General features: G+C 36.4%; 1 protein-coding gene across 1 annotated transcript; it reads left to right on the forward strand.

Annotated features, from left to right (window-relative positions):
* The first annotated feature begins 1,468 nt into the window (after positions 1-1,468).
* Positions 1,469-19,691, forward strand: LOC131977574 (mucin-2-like). Its single transcript, XM_059340956.1, has 5 exons — positions 1,469-1,751; positions 10,582-10,824; positions 14,981-15,499; positions 18,095-18,252; positions 19,410-19,691. The coding sequence occupies exons 1-5, from the start codon at positions 1,679-1,681 to the stop codon at positions 19,452-19,454; spliced, it is 1,038 nt and encodes a 345-aa protein (XP_059196939.1). The 5' UTR covers positions 1,469-1,678; the 3' UTR covers positions 19,455-19,691.
* The last annotated feature ends 1,129 nt before the right edge of the window (positions 19,692-20,820 follow it).

The following is a 20,820-nucleotide window of genomic DNA, read 5'->3' on the forward strand; positions in this document are numbered from 1 at the left end:
TGCAACATACTTTGACATCAGATGTGTTTTTCCCACCTCAAGTCGACAGTCTGCTATAGAGCAACAGCGCCCCTACGTGGACTAAGGGAGATATCACACTACATTAGAGGCCACTGTAGAAAACGCCAGTCATGCAAAAAAAAAAAAAAAAAAGTGAAGACGATACAGTTAAAGCTTCCGGATCAAACCCCAAATATCTGAAATAATATTAAGTTTATTCTTTAATTGTGTTTATTAGCCAAATACATTTTTTAATATAGCCTAAATATGTAGAATCATGTATAAAGAAGTATTATTTAATGTCAGATGTCATTGCAGGCCCTTGCTTAACACAAAAAACATGTAACAATAAATGACTAATAATTATATGGTAAATGTTTAAGACGAAAATAAACACCAGTGTTTTAAATACTTGTCATATTTTTTTTTTTGTTATAAACAAATAAATATATATTAAAAAATATGATAGGCTATTCAGGTTGTAGTCATAACAAAGTCACGCAGTAAAAAGGGTGAGACATATGATTATGTTAGAAATAACAAATATGTATTATTATTTTTTGCCAGTTAAAAATATTGATATGGGACTCATACATTCTGTTATGATGATGATGATGATGATGATGATGATGATTATTATTATTATTATTATTATTATTATTATTATTATAACTGTCTTGTATTGTCTTGTCTTGTTGTATTTTATTCTATCTCATGTATGGATGAAATTAGTCAATAAATAAAAGTTGATTATACATATACATATATATATATATATATATATATATATATATATATATATATATATATATATATAATCAACTTTTATTTATTGACTAATTTCGTCCATACATTCTCTTGATTTAGAATTACATACACATAAAGATTATATTTAATATGATCAAAATAAGTAGATTCTATCTCAAACATTTTTATATTAAAGTTACTTAAACAACTGCCTCAAAATCAAGGACGCATTTATATTTAAATCATTTTATCAAATATATAAAGTAAAATGAAATAAATATATATATATATATATATATATATATATATATATATATATATATATATATATATATATATATATATATATATACATATATATGCAAAATAACAGGAGCACTTTGTGAAAGTCGTTTAAACGTTTAGTCACGTCACACTACTTTCCTTATGCTTGTAAAATGCTTTAAAATATGACTTTAAATTCAATGCATTGTTGTGTCCGTGGTGTTGATAACAGACCGACACTGTGCTGCACACTAGTTGTTTTGATACACATGCCCTTTATGGACTGTGTGGGTAGGTGTCAGTCTCTCTACTGAACAAGCGTCACGGCACACAGTCAGACCCACTGACTATTTTGAACAGAGAACACGTGGCACTGTTTCTGCTCGACAGAGAGAGAGAGAGAGAGAGAGAGAGAGAGAGAGAGAGAGAGAGAGAGAGAGGAGCAGTCGGGACACACACACACACACACACTCCTCCTTCAGTCCCTCCAGCCACGCACACACTGGCAGAGCTGCTGTCCGCAGTGGGTTGTACAGTAGCTTCAGCTGCCTGGGATCTCTAAACTACTCCCTGAAAAGTCTGGGATCGGACGGTGAACGTGGAAGAAGAGAGGAAGAGAGCCCAAAACCAGACGAGACGACGTTTGTTTTTTAGCCGGAGTACAGAGATGATGAAGACTAAAGTGTGGATTGGCCTTTGTGCGCTGCTGCTCATTAATCTGGGATTAACTGAACATACAGGTATTATTTGCGTTTTTTATCAGTGGAGTTTGGCTTGTTTTCCGGTTTCCTGTTTGTTTAATTTGGGCTTGAAATAGAATGGTTTACTGTAACCCCCCCCTCTCTCACTCACACACACACACACACACACACACACACACACACACACACGCTCGTCTCACCTGTGGTGTTTATGAACAGAGATTTAACCTGACAGAGCTCACAGTGGGAAGCCTACACTGTAATAAATTATTCTGTAGTCATTTCATTTTACTTAATATATTTGATAAAATGTATTAAATATAAATGCGTCCTTGATTTTGAGGCAGTTCTTTAAGTAACTTTAATATAAAAATGTTTGAGATAGAATCTACTTATTCTGATCACATTAAATATCATCTTTATGTGTATGTAATTCTAAATCAAGAGAATTTTTAATGAATCCAACACAATAGAATTAGTCAGTTTTTAATTGACAGGCACTTCCTGTTAAGTTGTTATTAACTCAAGTTGTAACGTGGTTAGATTTAATAAATAAAATTGCGTGCAATCTGTTGCCTCAATTTTATTGAGTAGCTGTTGTTCATCTTTTTTTACAGTGTACTTTGTTACACTTTTTTCTCCTCCTGTGTGTGTTTCTTTACAACCCTCCTCTTTGAGCTCTTCAGAGGAAGACAAACTCTCTCTTCTCTTCCACCTCCACTCACTATGTTTCAGTTTCATACCGGGCCTCACAGTGTGTCAAATCACAGCTTCATTTAAATGTTTTACCTTCTCTACATCTGGAGGCCCTGTTACTTATTTTAACAGCCTCACACTTTATCTTTCGCATCACTTCCTCCCCCCTCCTCCTCCTCCTCCTCCCCTGTACTGCTCCTTCCTCTCTGCTTGCATTACATTGACACTCCTCTCACACATCCGTTATTTCACTCTTAACCACCTTCCGCTTTCTCTCCTATCTACCTGTTCCCTCTTCCTCCCTCTCTTTTTTCTCTATCAGTGTCTAGCACATAAAAGGAGAATGGGACTATTGACATTTTGAAAAGATTTTATTGGGCAGAACTGTCCCATCAGCTCCTCCAGCTGAAAGTCAAATGAATAGAAAACAGCTCGGCTCCACTGGAGGACATTTATTGGCTGTAAATGAACAGGAGGGTACATTGTGATAAATGACACCTCTAACTACGTGCAGCAGCACACTGTCATTTCACTGGCTTCATGCTAATTGGCTTGCCACTGTAGTACAATGTGTCGACTTTATGAACAGATTTTAAAGCAGTGCGTTGCCACCACACTTCATAAAGTACGTTGATTGTACGGTAGGGTTGTCATGATACTAAAATGTTCAACTCGATACCGATACTCAGGAAAATATTCGATACTCAATACCATTTTCGATACCACAAGGATAAAAGCAAAGACCCCAAAATTTAACAGAAATATTTTTATTAACAAGAAAAATGCAACATGTAAAAATTAACAACCACAGGTTAAATATTTATAATAAAAAACAGTTGTGCAAAAAGAAACTGCAACTATGATAACAAGCTTCAGGTGTGAGGTAGTGCAAAAAATAAATAAATACAATAAATAATAACAATTAGAACAATATTTTGAGGTTGTATGGTTTAGCTGCTTAATAAGTTGTTGGATCGATACTTTTGAAAATGAGTATTGTATTCGGATACAATGTTTTAGTATCGATACTTTTTTGAGTATCGATACTTTTGACAACCCTTTTGTATGGTGGCTGTATTTGCATGAACACAGTTATAGAGATGGAATGAAAACCCAGGATGTCAGTCAGGCTAACTAGTATTCAAATATTCATCATTTCTCTTGTTGCTGTTGACAGAAACTCAAACCCTCAATTTCTTTCCAGAAAAAGAAATCCCTCTGAGCCTTTCTCTGCAGAACATTTAAAAATATCCAATCTCTCTCCGTTCTTTCACGGAATAAAGTGTGCAGTGGTGGAAGAAGTGTTCAGATGCTTTACTTAAGTAAAAGTACTAATACCAAACTTCAGAAATACTCCCGTGTGAGTAAAACTCCTTCATTCAAAATAATACTGAAGTATTATCAGCAGATTGTACTTAAAGTTTGAAAATTAAGTATTTACTGTGCAGCAAAATGTTTCCTGTCAGTGCTTTACAAATATATTTTATCATTTTGGATTCATATCATTGCTGCATTAATTGATAAATAAAGAATGTTAGTTATTTTACCTTAAATGTCCTTTCAGGAAAAAGTAAACCCTCTGATCTTTTCTCAAAAATACTCCAGTGCAAGTAAAACTCCTTCATTCAAAACTATACTTAAGTATATCAGCAGATTGTACTTTAAAGTTAAAAGTCACCACTTTGCAGTAAAATGTTTCCTGTCTATTATATTATATTACTACTGCATTAATTGATAGATAAAAAGTTAAATATTTTAAACTGCTTTTCTACTGTGTTTAAGTCTATACTTTTTTTTAAGTAAGTCCGTAAATAATTTCTTGCAATGTTTATCACACAAGTTGACATCATGATGAACAATACAAAAACAATATATTGTGCAGACCGAGGCTAGATTATTTGTTAGAAACTTGTTTGTTTTCAGTGTAATGCTATATCTAATTAGTTGTGTTCTTCTTCTTTTTCTTCTTTATGAAACTCTGTTTGTTGTAATGAACATCCAAAGTCATACAGAAGATACAGAACATACGCCACCGCCCAACCCCAACAAAATAAGTAGATAAAAGGATGAAATAGATACATACATTAAAATAAAAGTACAGTGAGAAAAGGCTAGATGTAGCAATTTTAGACAATGCATTAAACATATCCAATTCCACTGTATTGGTGACAACTTAGGCATCAATATATGGACAGATAGATTTTTTAAAAATAAAAGCAAATGAAAAAGACAGGAAAAAGGTAATAATCATACTAATACATGTATTAATAATAACTAAAATAGGATAAAATATAAATAAATAGAAAGAAATGTATGTAATATATGTATTCATATTCAGGAGAAACTGGCCTAGGCTACTTGTTATTTTCTAACAAATGTACAGTATATTACGGGTCATACAAGTCCACACTGCAAAAAGAGCCAACTTGTATTTTTTGGCCTAAAACAGTGATTTAAGTTGGTAAAACTTGGAAATATAAATTACTGACATTTAGGGCAATAATGTAAGTTAGCACAACAAAGCAAACCAGTTGTCTGATCAAAAACAAGTTTGTGAGTTGTTGTTACTTATATCTTTAAGTTGGGGTTCACAACAAGGGACAATAGTTCTGATAACTCTAATTTCTTTGTTGTGAAATGCAGGAAAGCTGTGAAATTTGGTCATTAGCGAAAGCTAGCAGCTAACTGATGCTAGCGGCTAATTGATGCTAGCGGCTAACTGATGCTAGCGGCGCTGCTTGTTACAGCTACAAGAGAAGCCATTAGCGTATCAATGCTAACTCAAAATTGTGGTTGCAACATTAGCTGACATTTCATAGCAGAGTTACAATCGTGCCAATTCAACACATTGCAGAAGTTAGCAGAAGTAAGGATTAAAAGTTATTACAATGTAAAGTTATGAGTTAGTACAACTTACATTTGAGTTGACAAAAATCTGAATTCGGAGTTGAGCAAACTCAAAAACAAAACTTAAAATATTTAGTTTAATTGTCCAACTTAAAATTTTATCGAAGTTTGTTGCCTTGAAATTTTGAGTTGACCCAACTTTTCTTTTTTTGCAGTGCATGTGGGCTGGGCACATTAAATAACATGACTAACTGTGGTAAATGTAGGCTCTCACATGATATCATGCACAATAATAAGAGCTAGAAGTGGAAAATGGAGATGAGCGTCTGGAGGCGTGACATGCAGCATGAGAGGTCACAACACGGCTGGCAGTGAACATCTCAAATAAGTTTCCAATGAGAGCGTGCTCAGAGCTGTCTGCAACTTTTTCAGTCATGTGCTGTGAAACCAGGGGCTTTACAGAAGCAGTTAGTCTAGTTTCACACAGAAGCTCTTACTGATAGGTACGTCCAGTATCGAGTGGTGAAGCGGCAGACATCTGCTCGTAGTGAAACGGTTGGCTGTTCCTCTTTCTGGCAGAGTTCAAGAAGTGAGCAAGAGCTACTTCCCCAGGTACTCCCTGCCGCGGCCTGGAGACTAAGACCCTGTAATATCTGCTGAGAGGAGTGTGCAACAGTGGAAACAGTGGTTCTTTTTATGAATCTACTCTGCACACACACACATATGTACAACATGCTCCAGCCTTTGACCTGTGCAGCTCTAATGGAGCTAAAGTCAGGGAACAAGGCCAGTATTATATACAGCCAAACACCTCCTCTATATATGTCCTCTATAGATAGATGGATGGATGGATGGATGGATGGATAGAATAGATAGAATTTTGTGTCTTTTGTTGTGTCTTTTTTTGTTATTTTGGGTCTTCTTTTGGTTATTACGTGTCTTCTGTTTTTTGTCTTTTGTTCTTGTGTCTTTTTTTGGTCATTTTGTGTCTTTTTTGTGTCTTTTGTGTGGAAAATTACAAACAAAGCATGTAGAGCAGGAAATCTATCTTTAAGTATATGTGTATGTGTATATGCTTATATAGCCTTTTGCTAGTATAGATAGATAGATAGATAGATAGATAGATAGATAGATAGATAGATAGATAGATAGATAGATAGATAGATAGATAGATAGATAGATAATTACTTTATTCATCCCCGAAGGGAAATTCGGTTGTCACAGCAGTCCTGTATTCAAGTACAATAAAATACAATAGAATACTGAGGTAGCATAAATAAAAACAACAATAGAAAAAAACAGAGAATAGAACAAAGACACTTAAGAAGATCAGTTGGTAGGATGGTTGACAAGATGAAGGTAATTATACTGGTGATATGATGGCAACAATGCTATAGTCACTAGATGGTATATAATAATAATAATAATAGTACAGTATATAATATATAATGTAATATGTAATAATAAATAGTAACAATGTAAAATAAAATAAAAATAAATAAAATAATTATAAATAAAATAATATGATATATAATAATAATAATAATAATAATAATAATAATAATAATAATAATAATAATAATGATAATAATAATAAATAAGGTATCGTTTAGAGTCTCTCTCTCCAGTGTGTGCTGATGAGCTGAGTGAGTGATTATGGAGGTAATGAAAGGCTTCATGGCTGTGTGTCACTGAACGGTAATGACATTACATTACACCAGTGTTCTGGTCTTCATCAAAGGGAAACGGAGGAATAGAATAAAGACTTGGCCGGTAAAAAGATCAAGAGGGGAAGAGAGACAGTGAGAGAGATTGAGAGTCTTCATTAAGAGGATATTACGTCGAAAGTCCTCACATCTGATGGGGACTGGGATAGTGAAAGTCAGTTATCCATTTTGTTTTATGCTTTGAGTTGTTGTTTCACCTTTATGGACTATGGGTGTGCAAAAATATCAATGCACTTGAGTTTCACAATACTATGTTTTTTGATACTGTATCAATTCACATATGGAATATAAGAAAAAGTCAACTTTTTTTTACTTATATTATTATGCATATGGTAGTGTGTTCTTTCTATGATAATTCCAAAAATCTATCTTCCAAAAATCTATCTTAACCCTCTATGGTACGGTGTTGCCCTCAGGCAACATACTCATTTTTGGCCTGTCAAATTTCTACAATGTATGTTTTTGAGTGATGCGATACTTTTAAAAAGAGGGAAGAGTATAGGGAACCAATAGCAATGCTTTAATTTGTCACATGACCTCCAGGAGGCCATATGGAAACACTATTTTGCAGACTTTTCCATAGGAAACAGCTTTATTATAGCGCCAAATTTTGCGCCAAAAAAAATCCCTCAAAACGTAATTTCCTGGCCCTTTTCCATCTGGTAAAAAATATATTCCTACTGATAGATGAGTAAACCTTCATTTCTGATAGTTTCATCCACTTAGACTGTTGAAGACATTCATTTCAATGCGTCGTTGGTTCAATGGTACAACGTTGCCTACAGGCTACATTCAGACAAGAAACCGGTTAAAAAAGTTCCTTTTATAATGTCTTTTAAATTTAAAGTGTTATGTATTGTACCCTGTTGAAGCTACTGGATCTTTTACACATGTTGATTAAATGAAATATGTTAAAATTAATTTTAAAAACTTTCTTTTTCACTTGTGCATCGTTATGGTACAATGTTGCCTACAGACAACAAACCCCAAAAACTTCCAAAAAAAAAAGAATTATAAAATTTCTTTAGATTATGTTTATTTAGTCTATTTTAAGACAAAAAAAACCCACTCCAAACATTGTTTTCCTAACTGTCATCATAATGTGTACCATAGAGGGTTAAAAAGTATTGCAATATATTGAATCATTACCCCTGTATCATGATACCTATTGTATCAGCAGATTCCTGGAAATACATAACCCCATAACATTAAATAATAATAACAATAATAATATTGATAACAATAATACATTGGATTTTGTGAACACTCAAAGACGCTTAGCAAAGAACAACAAGACAAAACAAAGAAAACAATGCAAAGATGAAATAATCTGAGAATGGAAACAAAGCAGAGAAGGAGGATGAGAACAGTTTGTTAGTGGTTATAAACTCTGTTAAAGTGGTGTGTTTTTAAGGATTTCTTGAAGGTGGAGAGTGAGGAGGAGATATTTTTTGTTTTTTTTTAACCCATAAGAACCCAGACCCAGTAATCTTTAAAGGAAAATTATGGGGGATATACCACAGACCAAGTGGACCACATAGAACACATTTATGATGTTTTTAAAAAAAAAAATACTACACCTAAATCTCAAAGATCTGTGATGTGACATAAACGTTACATTGGGCGTTTATGGTATTTATGTTCATAATATTTCTTGTTTTAAAATAAATAAACTAGACATTTTCTGCTTACAGAAACACAAATTTGACTTTTTCTTTGCATCTCCACAACATATCAAAATTGAGACATTAATAATGCTGTTTAACAAAAAATTATCACAAATTTTCAGATTTGTTTTTAAGTAACAAATTAATAATAAATAAAAAAACAAATAACCATTTGCCTTTTTGTTTGCATCTCCAGAACATATATCAAAATTGTGACAGGAAATATGGTCAGAACAAGTTAAATGCAATACAGGGAACCCTATTAATGGGTTAGACTTGCTAAATGGGTTTAATCTTAGATTCTAGACGATTTAAAGTGTTTGTTACAAGGGTGTCACCATAGGTTCTTATGGGTTAAATGTGACAGTGTTGTGCTGCATTGCACTTCACAGTATCCAGTATCAATTCCGTGATTCAGGGTCAGGTCTACCAAGATAAGATAAGTAAGATAAATCTAAAGAATCTTGACATGATTTTAAAAATAGTAAATAAGAAGCATCTTTGTGCCACTCTGGGTCATTTTCTGGCCTCCAAAAACAACTCAAGGGGCCACAAGGAGATTCACTTTACGAGGTCAAAATGGTCAGGAGTAACTGCATTTATCTCCTGATGGGAAAAAAAAATCAGTACATTATTATGTTATCTTCTTGTCCAACACACTTAAGATTCTTAAGTCCTGTTTGCTCTGATGAAGCTGCTCACTGATTAATAGAAGTCTTTTGATGTACAAAGCATGTGACTCTATTAAAGTGCTGTGATGCTTGGCTGGAAAAAAAGTATGCATAGTCAGACAACTTATACTGCAAATAAATGATGAATTCTGTATGCATTTTTCAGTTTTAACTTTCTGGAGTCACGGAGGCGTGATCAAATCATATGACTTCTAAATGACATTAGGATATAAAAAAACGAAGCAGCATCGAGCCGTCGAAACCATGAGGTTGACATAAGGTCAATCATATTCAATATAAAAATGTTTAAATGTTTAATATAAAGATGTTATCTTTATTTTACCTATTATATGGTATATTTGCAACCTGTGTTCACATTAATATTCTTCATGATTGTGTTTAGAAAGTAAAAAAAAAAAAAAAAAAACATTTTGAAAATCAGAGTTTATATTTTTTTTGTGTTTTTGGTGTCCACAATGTTGATCCAGTGAGTCAAAGTGAAAAATAATGATCATTTTATTTTTTTTATTTAACCAGGGAATATCCTATTGAGATTAAGAACCTCTTTTTCTCTAAGGGAGCCCTGGCCAAGAGGCAGCAAACACAAAATACAGTTAGATATTTACGTAAGACACAGACCTTAAACAGGTCATGAGAAACAAGTGCATGTTGTGGAATTGGCCTCAATAACTCTTAGTTTGGATTTAAAAGTGCACAAAGAAACAAAGGCAGTTCATTTCCATTCTTTCTGGTGCATATTCCAGCATAAGGTGCAGAGTAAACAAACGCCCTTTTACCCAACTCCGTACGAGCAGAAAGGGACAGAAAGCAACAACTGATCTTGTGAACGAAGAGAAAAAGATCCTACATTTCTCACAGTAATTAAGGTGCAAATGTATGAAGGCAGCAGTCCCAATATTGCTTATAAAAGAAAGTGAAATGACTATCCCTTGGAGTGGCCAGAGCAGGCCATCCTACCAGGTCATAAAGGTGAGATTGTCCTGGTAAAGAAATGATATCAACATGGCATGGTAAACATTTTTAAGGATTCAAAAATGAAAAAATAGCCCAAAGCTCCAAAGGGTTAATAGCTGTTGTTGGGATAAACAGTGGCCTGAGCTGACATATACACTCAAAATCAATTCAATTGATTTTGGAGTGTGCTCTGTACGCTTGTTTGGAATAATGAGCAAATAATCTGTTAATGACTGTGAGGACATGACCAGACCCTGACCATTATACAAATGTGACTCCTCATCAGATGATCATCCTGCAGCCCCGGCTGCTCCACAAAGTGCTCCTGATGGTGAGGTGCCTCCTGAGGCTCCAGCTACTGAGTCTCCGCCCGGTTCCAGCCCGGACTCCATCAGTCATGCTGTCACCGTATCTCCACTGAACGGCTCCGAGACAAATCCAAGTTCAGGAGACAACAGCAGTTTGAGCAGCGTCACGGCTGCAAAGGAGGAATCTATTCCTGTGACGCAGGAACCAAAGAAAGTTAATGGTAACGACTTAATCCTGTTATTTTTATTTTATTTTTTTATTTTATTGTTGTTTGCACTTAAAGAACATACAATCATAAAGAAAGAACAGTACAAGAAACACACTGCAAAAAAGCCAACTTGTATTTTTTGGCCTAAAACTTGGAAGTATAAATTATTGACATTTAGGGCAATAATGTAAGTTAGCACAACAAAGGAAGTCAGTTGTCTGCTCAAAAACAAGTTGGTGAGTTCTTGTTACTTATATCTTTAAGTTGGGGTTCACAACAAGGGACAATAGTTCTGCTATTATTTTTTTTAAATATTACTAAAATATTTAGTTTAATTGTCCAACTTAAAATTTTATCAAAGTTTGTTGCCTTGAAATTTTGAGTTCACCCAACTTTTCTTTTTTTGCAGTGCAGATAAAGAAAATGTAGGAAAGACCAAAAAGCCCAAAGGGCTTATACGCGGCCCTCCCTCTTAAACCTATAAATAACTATACTTTACTCAAATTACATAGCTAGATGAAAATAAAAAATACAAACAAAATATAAACAAAAACAAAGACAAAGGTGTAAAACATGTATAGGGATTTTTTGAGCTTGGTCTTAAACATATGTAAAGAGGAACATGATTCTGTTAGATTTTTTATATCATTCCAGAGCACCGCACCTTGATAAACAAATGAGAATTTGGCAACAGAGGTCCTACAGAAAGGAATATGTAAATCATTCTTTCTTCTTGTAAGATGTGCATGATAATGAGAATTAAACTCAAAGTAACTATGACAAAAGTTAAGTAAAGATGCAGGAAGGCAAGTGACTTTATACATAAGAACCCCTGTTTGATACCTCATAAATTGTAAGTAGTTGCAATTGTTTAAATAATGGTTTAGTTTATGGGCTACATAAGAAGAGTTAGTGGCAATTCTTACAAAGGATTTCTGAAATCTATGAATTGCCTGTAAATAAGAATGGTACACTGCAAAAAAAAGAAAAGTTGGGTGAACTCAAAATTTCAAGGCAACAAACTTTGATAAAATTTTAAGTTGGACAATTAAACCAAATATTTTAAGTTTTGTTTTTGTGTTTGCTCAACTCTGAATTCAGATGCATGTCAACTCAACTGTAAGTTGTACTAACTTATAATTTTACATTGTAATAACTTTTATTCCTTACTTCTGCTAACTTCTGCAATGTGCTGAATTGGCACGATTGTAACGCCGCTAATGTCAGCTAATGTTGCGACCACAATTTTGAGTTAGCATTGATACGCTAATGGCTACTCTTGTAGCTGTAACAAGCAGCGCCGCTGGCATCAGTTAGCCGCTAGCATCAGTTAGCCGTTAGCATCAGTTAGCCGTTAGCTTTCGCTAATGACCAAATTTCACCGCTTTCCCGCATTTCACAACAAAGAAATAAGAGTTATCAGAACTATTGTCCCTTGTTGTGAACCTCAACTTAAAGATATAAGTAACAACAACTCACAAACTTGTTTTTGAGCAGACAACTGGCTTCCTTTGTTGTGCTTACTTACATTATTGCCCTAAATGTCAATAATTTATATTTCCAAGTTTTACCAACTCAAATCACTGTTTTAGGCCAAAAAATACAAGTTGGCTTTTTTGCAGTGTAAGTGCTCGCCCAAATTATATTACAGTAAGATATGTAAGGATAAATTAGACTGTAATACAATATTAGAAGTGTGCTCTTTTTCAAATGGTGTTTAACCCTTTTTATAATGCCCAACGATTTTGAGACCTTTTTACAAACAAGTTCACAATGATTCCTAAAACATTCATTATAATAAGACACAATGGGAGGCTCAATGGGTCTCTAGACGGGTCAAATCTGTGGTGAAATAAAATCTGATCTGATGTTGTAGTGGGTTTGCCAGAAGGTATAAGGTTTGTCACACTTTAGAAGAATTTAATAGGGAGCCCAGCAGCAGGTGGCTCAGAGTTTAGGAGCTATATTTAACAAGGTCCTTATCTCTGCTTTCCACGTCCAGAAGTGGGCCACAGAGTGAATGACTGGGTTAACGTGTTGACAGTCAGCTCAGCCTGGTTTAAAAAAGAAAAAAAACTGGAGCACAGAGAAGGAAATAAAGTCTCAGTTAGTGTAAGACGCAAGTAAAAGAGCAGAATTAATAGTGACTGAATTAAGTAAGGTGCAATCTGCTGGGAGAGCCAATTCATTTTAAAATACAGTGAGAGAAAAGTTGGTTGGTGTTGAGGTGAGGAGAGAAGTGATTAAATGCTGTGTGACTTTTCACAAGGGGGTGAGAAAGGTAGAAGTGAAATACTCCCCCCAGGCACACACACACACACACACACACACACTCACACACACTCCTCTCTCTTTCTCACAAACACACAACGCAGCTGGTTAGGCTCTTAAATATCACAGGCAAGACACATTTTTGACACTTAGTTTATTTTTTGGGTGAAAAACAATTCAAATTTGAGTACTGTTTGCATGTGCAACTTTAAAGCATAAAATGTTAATTTATATAAATGTCTTTTAGTGTTTAGTCATTATCCATCACCGAATGAGGTAACAAAGCTATTGTTCCTAAAGAAAATGTGTCAACCTCACGGTGGCTCAAGAGCAAAAGTCAAGAGATTTACAAAGTCATTAGAACTTATCCTGAGGGGGCCATGAAAACACAATTTACAGAATTTCATGGCTTCAAGGCTATTTCGAAGTTGCTGAGATATTTCTGGTACTAAGTGCTCTGAGAGCCATAAACTAAATTGTCTTTACCTGAACTAAAATTATCTAACTAAAATTTCTAAAGAAATCTGTCTATGTCTCCCTCTATCTGTCTGTGTCTCTCTGTTTGTGAGAGAGAAGGATAAAATGGCCGATATTCAAACTGTATTATTGACAGTCAATGTTACTATACCGAAAGTTCAAGAAAGTTAATCACAGTCCGGCTTGTGGGGGTGGGGGGCAGGATTTGGTAGCCAAGCAACCAGGGCCAGGTGGCGTCCACCAATCAGAGCAGAGCAATCAACTGAAATTGCAAGCTGAATTGAACTGCAGCTGTGGAATTTGATACCAATGAGATAGACAGGAAAACAGCTAAAAAGTATCTCTTGAACAGAAAGCATTTTTGGCAAAACCGTAGTTCCTATGATTGATCCAGCTTCACTTTGAGCATCCTGAGTTCTTCCTGAACGTCTACATATGTGTTTTGTGAAGAAAAAATGAAGAAATTGTCTTTTTAGAGCAATCGGAAGAAACTGGTACCTTTGCTTTCCTCCAGAAATTTTCCCGCCTTTTTAACATGGCGGTCTATGAGGCTGTGGGTGCGTGTTGGTGGTGCATCTGTGCGTCCTACGCCCAAACTATAACTCTGACAGCTTTACCACACCAATGTGAGGGAGAAGACAAATTTTCCTACGTTTCTATGTAGAAATTATTTCTGTAGAGTGGCATTTGCGGCCTCGAACGCAGTTTCCAATTTTTTTTTGGACAAATTTTTCTCTCCCTCTGCACTGTAGGGATGATGTCACCCACTCTAGCCTCTCCATTATGTAACATTGGGGCTTTGTTTTGGCATGTTTTTGCCGAATAATTTGAAAACCATTTGCCAAAACCCTTAGAAAAGTCATAGCACACTTGTCATGGCCGAGCCGGTCGTTTTGATACCTTTTTAATGTACAGTGTGTGCGACCAAAACTCTGGGAGGAGTAGTCGACCGAAAAAAACATAAAAGAAACGGAAGAATAAAATCTAGGATTAAGCCCGGTGAATAGCACTGTGCTTTTTCAAGCACACTTAATTAAAGAGTTTGGCTCTGGGTTGTTTTTTTACTTGTTCCAGTGATCAACACATCAGGTGATGCTGTTGAATGTGTGTTAACATATTGGATGTGTTTTCATTTACATAATGTTACCCTACAATGATGGAGTGATGCAGACACAGGTCTTCCAGCTCCACCGTTTCATTTGCACTCACCATAGTGCAGTTGAATCGCACTGACTCTCTACCTTGTTGTGCAAACCTCAGCACTTGTTGCTGGCGGTTTACAGCTAAAAGTTTCAGGCGGTATTGAGAGTCATAACTAAACATTTGCTTGAAAATGAACACTGTGTTGTTCCACTGCCGATTTTTTTCCCCAGTGGAATTAGAGTATTTTTATAATAATATTGTCTTTCTCTTTGTGCAGATACCGTCATCGTCCCTCCCTCAGAGGCTGCAGTTCCTGAAAATAATACAAACCTAACAGATGAGTCGACATCACAGCCTCCAGTTCCTCCTTCTGGGAGCGACGCCCCCACCTCCCAAACACCGACTTCCATCGCCACTTCTGGTCCCACACACTCAACTAACATGAGCACTGCAGACACACCCACCACCACATCTCACGACGAAGCACCTCCACTTCCTGTCTCTGTAACACCAACAAACCAGTCAACAGTCAACGAAACACACCCGTCCACACCCAACATCCCAACATCTGAGCCCCCAAAGCCTGAAGCGACCACTGCTGCCATGATCACCCAGCCTGGTTCAACATCCAGCAACGTCTCCTCTCCCCCGAAACCCACGTCTCCACACAGCAACACACAGCCCGCCACACATCATGAGACCTCCACTGGAGCCCACCATCAGCCCACCATCAGCCCCTCCGCCCAGGCCAAACCCAATGCGGACACCCCGTCCCAGCTCAACTTCGGGGGTGACCGTGAGTTCACCATATCTCCTATAACCAATGGCGGTTCTAGACCAGTTCTACTGTGGGGGCCAAGCAGGGGCCAGTGTTTAATCAGAGGGGCACATTAAAAAACGCCAAAGGTGATATTTAAGCATTCAAATCCTTTATTTTAGGTTATTTAAAAATCTAATTTAAGTAAATTTGGAAGATACAAATACATTGTTTGAAACAATGAGACTTACCAACAATAACAATTATTTTTGTACGACAATAACATTTCTCATTTTTGTGCACAATAACTTTTTTTTATTTTGAAAGTGCAGTACAGTGAGAATTATATTTATATATATATATATATATATATATATATATATATATATATATATATATTTTATATATATATATATATATATATATATATATATATATATACAATACAGGCCAAAAGTTTGGACACACCCATCTCATTCAATGCGTTGTTCTTTATTTTCATGACTATTTACATTGTAGATTCTCACTGAAGGCATCAAAACTATGAATAAACACATATGGAATTATGTACTTAACAAAAAAAGTGTGAAATAACTGAAAACATGTCTTGTATTTTAGATTCCTCAAAGCAACCACCCTTTTTTTTTACTAGAATATAAGACATGTTTTCAGTTATTTCACACTTTTTTGTTAAGTACATAATTCCACATGTGTTCATTAATAGTTTTGATGAATTTACAATGTCAATAGTCATGAAGATAAAGGAAAAACATTGAATGAGAAGGTGTGCCCAAACTTTTGGCCTGTACTGTATATATATATATATATATATATATATATACACAAGCTTTTATTGCACAATTCAACTATTATACAATGTACACAATCTGGGTTCATTTTGTGTACAATGAGATATTGTTTGAACAAAAAATAGGTAAGAATTGTTCCGTCATTCATCGTTATAAATTAATTTGACACAGGGGCCACAGCAGGGGCCAAGGGCTTCTTCACAGGGGCAGTGGCCCCTGGAGGCCCCTGTGTAGAACCACCACTACGTATAACACCTGTGTTGGTGTATGAATTTATTTTGCTGAGATACTGACAGTCAGAAGTGAATTGGCTTCACAACAAAGGCAACGCTGTTTGTTGTTTTCCAGCACAAGCCAGTCCTCGCCTCTACACACACACACACACACACACATACACACACCACGCCTCCCCCAGTCTACATCTTCTACAAGCACTGTCACCACCAAGCACGCCACAATTAATGCTCTGTTTGGGACAGAGACAGAGGCAGTCATGGGACTCCAGGCCTCAAGAATGCCCTGTTTTCTTTTTTTGTCTCCCTCGGCTCTATAAACGTTATATGTTTTTCTATTTAAACTTCACCTTGAGAGGACTTTCACCAGGATGTTATAGCAAAAAGAAAGAAAGAAAGAAAACCTGATCAACTCCTCTCAGTTGACCAGCCTGCTTGGATACAGTTAAAATATCAAATTCTCTCTGCTTCTCTCACTGTGTGGTTTTATTAGGCCACGCTTGGCACGTCGCCTCTTTCCATTAGCCAGAGGAACAGGGAGAATTCACTGCTCTGTGGTCGTTGTTACTTTCAACCAGAGGATATAAAAAATAAAAAAAAACGCAAAGTTTACAAAATAGTCTTCCATAGCAACATCCATGCACAGTAATAGGCAGCGAGACACAAACTCTTCGTGCAGTGAAATATACAAACACAAGAGAGACATCAACATAGAAAGGTCAAGAGTGATGATGTTTGAGATTAAACAGCACAGAGAGATCACACTGTACCATATGCAAATAAAATACAACAGCTTGATTCTAATTCTAAAAGTAAATCTTGAAGTTTTTCCCTTTGGATAAACTGTTCAAGTATAAGGAAAGCTTAATGCCACCATCCTGTGTTTGACATTTCTGTCCTGAAGTACATGATGAACGCTGGAGCTCAACCTGCTGCTGTTGAGACTATATTTAGCTCCAGTCTCAGCTCCAAACAAGAGTTTAACCCTTTATCAGGCAAAGAACTATATTTGGTAGTTAAGCGGCAAATGTACAAGAAAAAAAGTGGGAGAAAAGCAACTTTTTCCCCCCAGATTCACCACTTTAAATCCTTAATAGGGTCATTGAAATACTTGCAAATTCCAAATTTCAACCCTAGAGAATATTGGAGGATATTACATACTGCCAGAATGTGTAAAAAAAACATACGAAAATAATATTTTGAGAAAAAAGTTTACGAGATTAAAGTGGCAAATCTACGAGAAAAATATGCACAGATTTATGAGATTTAAAGTGGTGAATCTGGGAGAAAAAAGTTGCTTTTTTCCCACTTTTTTCTTGTAAATCTGCAACTTTTTTTGCGCAGATTTGCCACTTTAAATCTCTTAAATCTGTGATTTTTTTTCTTGTAGATTTGCCACTTTAATCTAGTAAATTTGCAACTTTTTTCTTGAAATATTACCTGAAGTTACCAAATATAGCTATTCGCCTGATAAAGGGTTAAGCAGCTAAAGTTCGCACCATGTAAAATCAAAAGTAGAATAAATCTTTAAAGACACATTGGCATCTTGTTTACTTGCCCGGCTCAAGTATCTTCTGTGTTGTTTGTTCCAGCGACGATGGTCCATGACGCTCCCACATTAGACCCCCTCCTGGCTGGCCTGGTGTCAGCCTTCATCATCACTGCTGTCATCATCACTCTGCTCCTCTTCCTCAAACTGCGCCGGAGAGACAACCGGCCGGAGTTCCGCAGGCTTCAGGACCTACCTATGGTGAGCACGTCCATGACATCCTTTCACAGCTGTCTATCAAAATATCATCTGTCAGATATTGTTGAGCACAGATGTGAGAAGCAGCGCCATACTCTGGCTTAACATATTCACAGTTCAGAGGGAAAAATATGATTAATTAACCATTCATTACAGCTTATAAACCTTTTTAAAAGTTGAACTCTTAGGAAGTGGTACCACAAACTATAATATCCTCTAAATATTGAGCACTTGACCATGGCCATGTAGAGTCTATAGGGGTGTTTCCATTACAGTCCAATACCTGGAATGAGGCGGGTCTCACTCGCCGAAACACCCCTAATTTGAATATATTATAGTATTATAGTATATATATATATATATGTATATATATATATATATATATATATATATATATATATATATATATAGTATTCTTTTTTTGGCCCTGTCTAAGAGCAGAGACGCTGTGCATAATTAGCCATGCTGGTTTGTTTATGATCAGCGGCAGACGTTGTGCTCAGTTAGCAACGGCAGCCACAGTTGTGTCTCCCGTGTTTATTCTGGTTATACAAATCCCTCTTAATTGGAGCTAAAACTTGTGTTCCCTATTTAATTTTTGTGCCACAAATAACTACAGATGGGTGACAAATTGAACGAAAAATCAGCAAAAAAATGTTTAGCGATTAATCGTTTGGTTTATAAAATGTCAGAAAACCATGAAAGTTGTTTCCCAGTTTCATAAAGTCCAAGTTGTGGCTTTAAATGTTTTTTTTGCCATTCCAAAACCCAAAGACATGACATCAAAACAAAGAAAAGCAGGAAGTCTCCATATTTGAGGAGCTGAAAACATAATTTTCAGTGTGTATGTGCTGCTGCTGCAGGAGGTGTTCACTTAGTGATCTCTGTTTGTTTACAACAAGCACCGGACACTCTGTGCATAGTTAGTGATGCCGGTTAATTCACGATCACTGTGTTTATGATCAGCGGAGACGCTGTGCATAATTAGCCATGCTGGTTTGTTTATAATCAGCTGAGGACGTTGTGCACTGTTAGCGTTGTGCACAGTTGCGTCTCCCGTGTTAAATCAGTCACCTGTCATCTGTCTATGTGGTGGATTGTGTTATCTATTAGGATTATGTTTGTATATTCATTTTGTTATTCCATTTTCCTTTGTGTAGGACGACATGATGGAGGACACACCCTTGTCCATGTACAGCTACTGATGGAGGCACGACGGAAACATTTCTGGCACCCAAACACTCTACTTGAGTCCAGGCTCATGCTGCAGTGGTTCTTTAACCTGGCCTCTCTTCCCTTAATCTGCACCAAACAGAAAGAACCCCGGGTAGGTGTGAGCAAAATGTCTGGATTGCTTTCATTTCGAGATCACTGACATGTAGGAAAGGACGTGATTGAAACCGCAATGGACAGTGAAGATATCGCCCATGTCAGGGTCGCTTTGGCAAGAGTCTATTTTTTTGGTGCTTGTAATAACAAAATTAGGCCAATGCCTCTGTCCAATACCGTTTGCTTAAAATTTTTCAGGCCAACTTTTGCGGGGGGAGGGGAGGGGGTATAAAATCTAGCTTTATTTCCCTGAAGTTGGAAGGGTATGTGTAAAGCAGGGGGCAACATCATGGCATCATCAGTTGCATCCATCATTTGAATGGTTCACACCTGGACACAGTTTCAGCCAGACTCCTACCTGAGGGCACTGGTCTAATATCTGTTATCAGTAAGTGTTTGAAAGTTTGGCTGTCTGGCTGAGAAGCCAGAGAGAATAAATGAACATAACAAATGGCCTGATTATAGTGTTAAAAAAAAAGGTTGCACTTTACTTTTTTTAGGAGTGGAAAAAAATGAACAAATATGTTTGTGTATGAGAAAAAATTGTGTGCAGGCACAGCATTGTGTGTGTTTGTAGGTGTGTGAGTATGTTAAAAGTGTAGTGTGGATTTTGCTAACGGCATGGCAGGGGATATTTAAGTGTGATTTTTTTTTTTTTTTTTTAGTTTCTTTGTTGAAGGTCCTGCTGCCCTTTGGCCTGATTTTGATATGTGCATTGTGTTTTTTTCTTTTGTTTCTTTCCTGGAGTCTCTTGTCCAGGAGAGAGTGCCTTACACAGTATATGAACAGCTCTTATTGTATATTCAAACCAACTAACTTCCAGATGTACCAGTCATTCCCAGCGCTTTGTGTGCTCTCCATTTAAAGGCAGCACACTCAGAGGCAGGCAGCTGCTCTGACTTGCCTGTGTTTGAACACTCGCCCTGAGCGGGTTCACCATGAGGCACTCATTCATACAGTGACAGTTGCAGACTGAAATTTGGCCAGTGGCCTTTCCACACAATGTTGGCATTGTCCTGTGTGTTGTAAATACTACTGATGATTGCGTCATGCAAAGACAAATTTGTCAAAGTCTTCATCTTAGTTGCTGCTTTTTAGCGTCACAAAACACATGAAAACGGACTGACTTGACAGCACCTTGTTCTCTCCACAGGCAAGTTCACAAATACTGCAATGATTATACAGTGTGTCAGCCTCTCTGTGCATTTATTCTGCAAATGTGCAGGAAAATGTGAGAGTAAA

Source organism: Centropristis striata, chromosome 9 (genome assembly GCF_030273125.1).
Source record: "Centropristis striata isolate RG_2023a ecotype Rhode Island chromosome 9, C.striata_1.0, whole genome shotgun sequence".
In the NCBI taxonomy this organism is placed as follows: Eukaryota; Metazoa; Chordata; class Actinopteri; order Perciformes; family Serranidae; genus Centropristis; species Centropristis striata.

Excerpts from the sequence above, each read along its gene's own strand:
- LOC131977574 (XM_059340956.1), top strand. The coding sequence starts at position 1,679 with ATGATGAAGACTAAAGTGTGGATTGGCCTTTGTGCGCTGCTGCTCATT. Across the intron at positions 1,752-10,581 it reads GGGATTAACTGAACATACAG|ATGATCATCCTGCAGCCCCG; the intron begins GTATTATTTGCG and ends ACTCCTCATCAG. Across the intron at positions 10,825-14,980 it reads GGAACCAAAGAAAGTTAATG|ATACCGTCATCGTCCCTCCC; the intron begins GTAACGACTTAA and ends CTCTTTGTGCAG.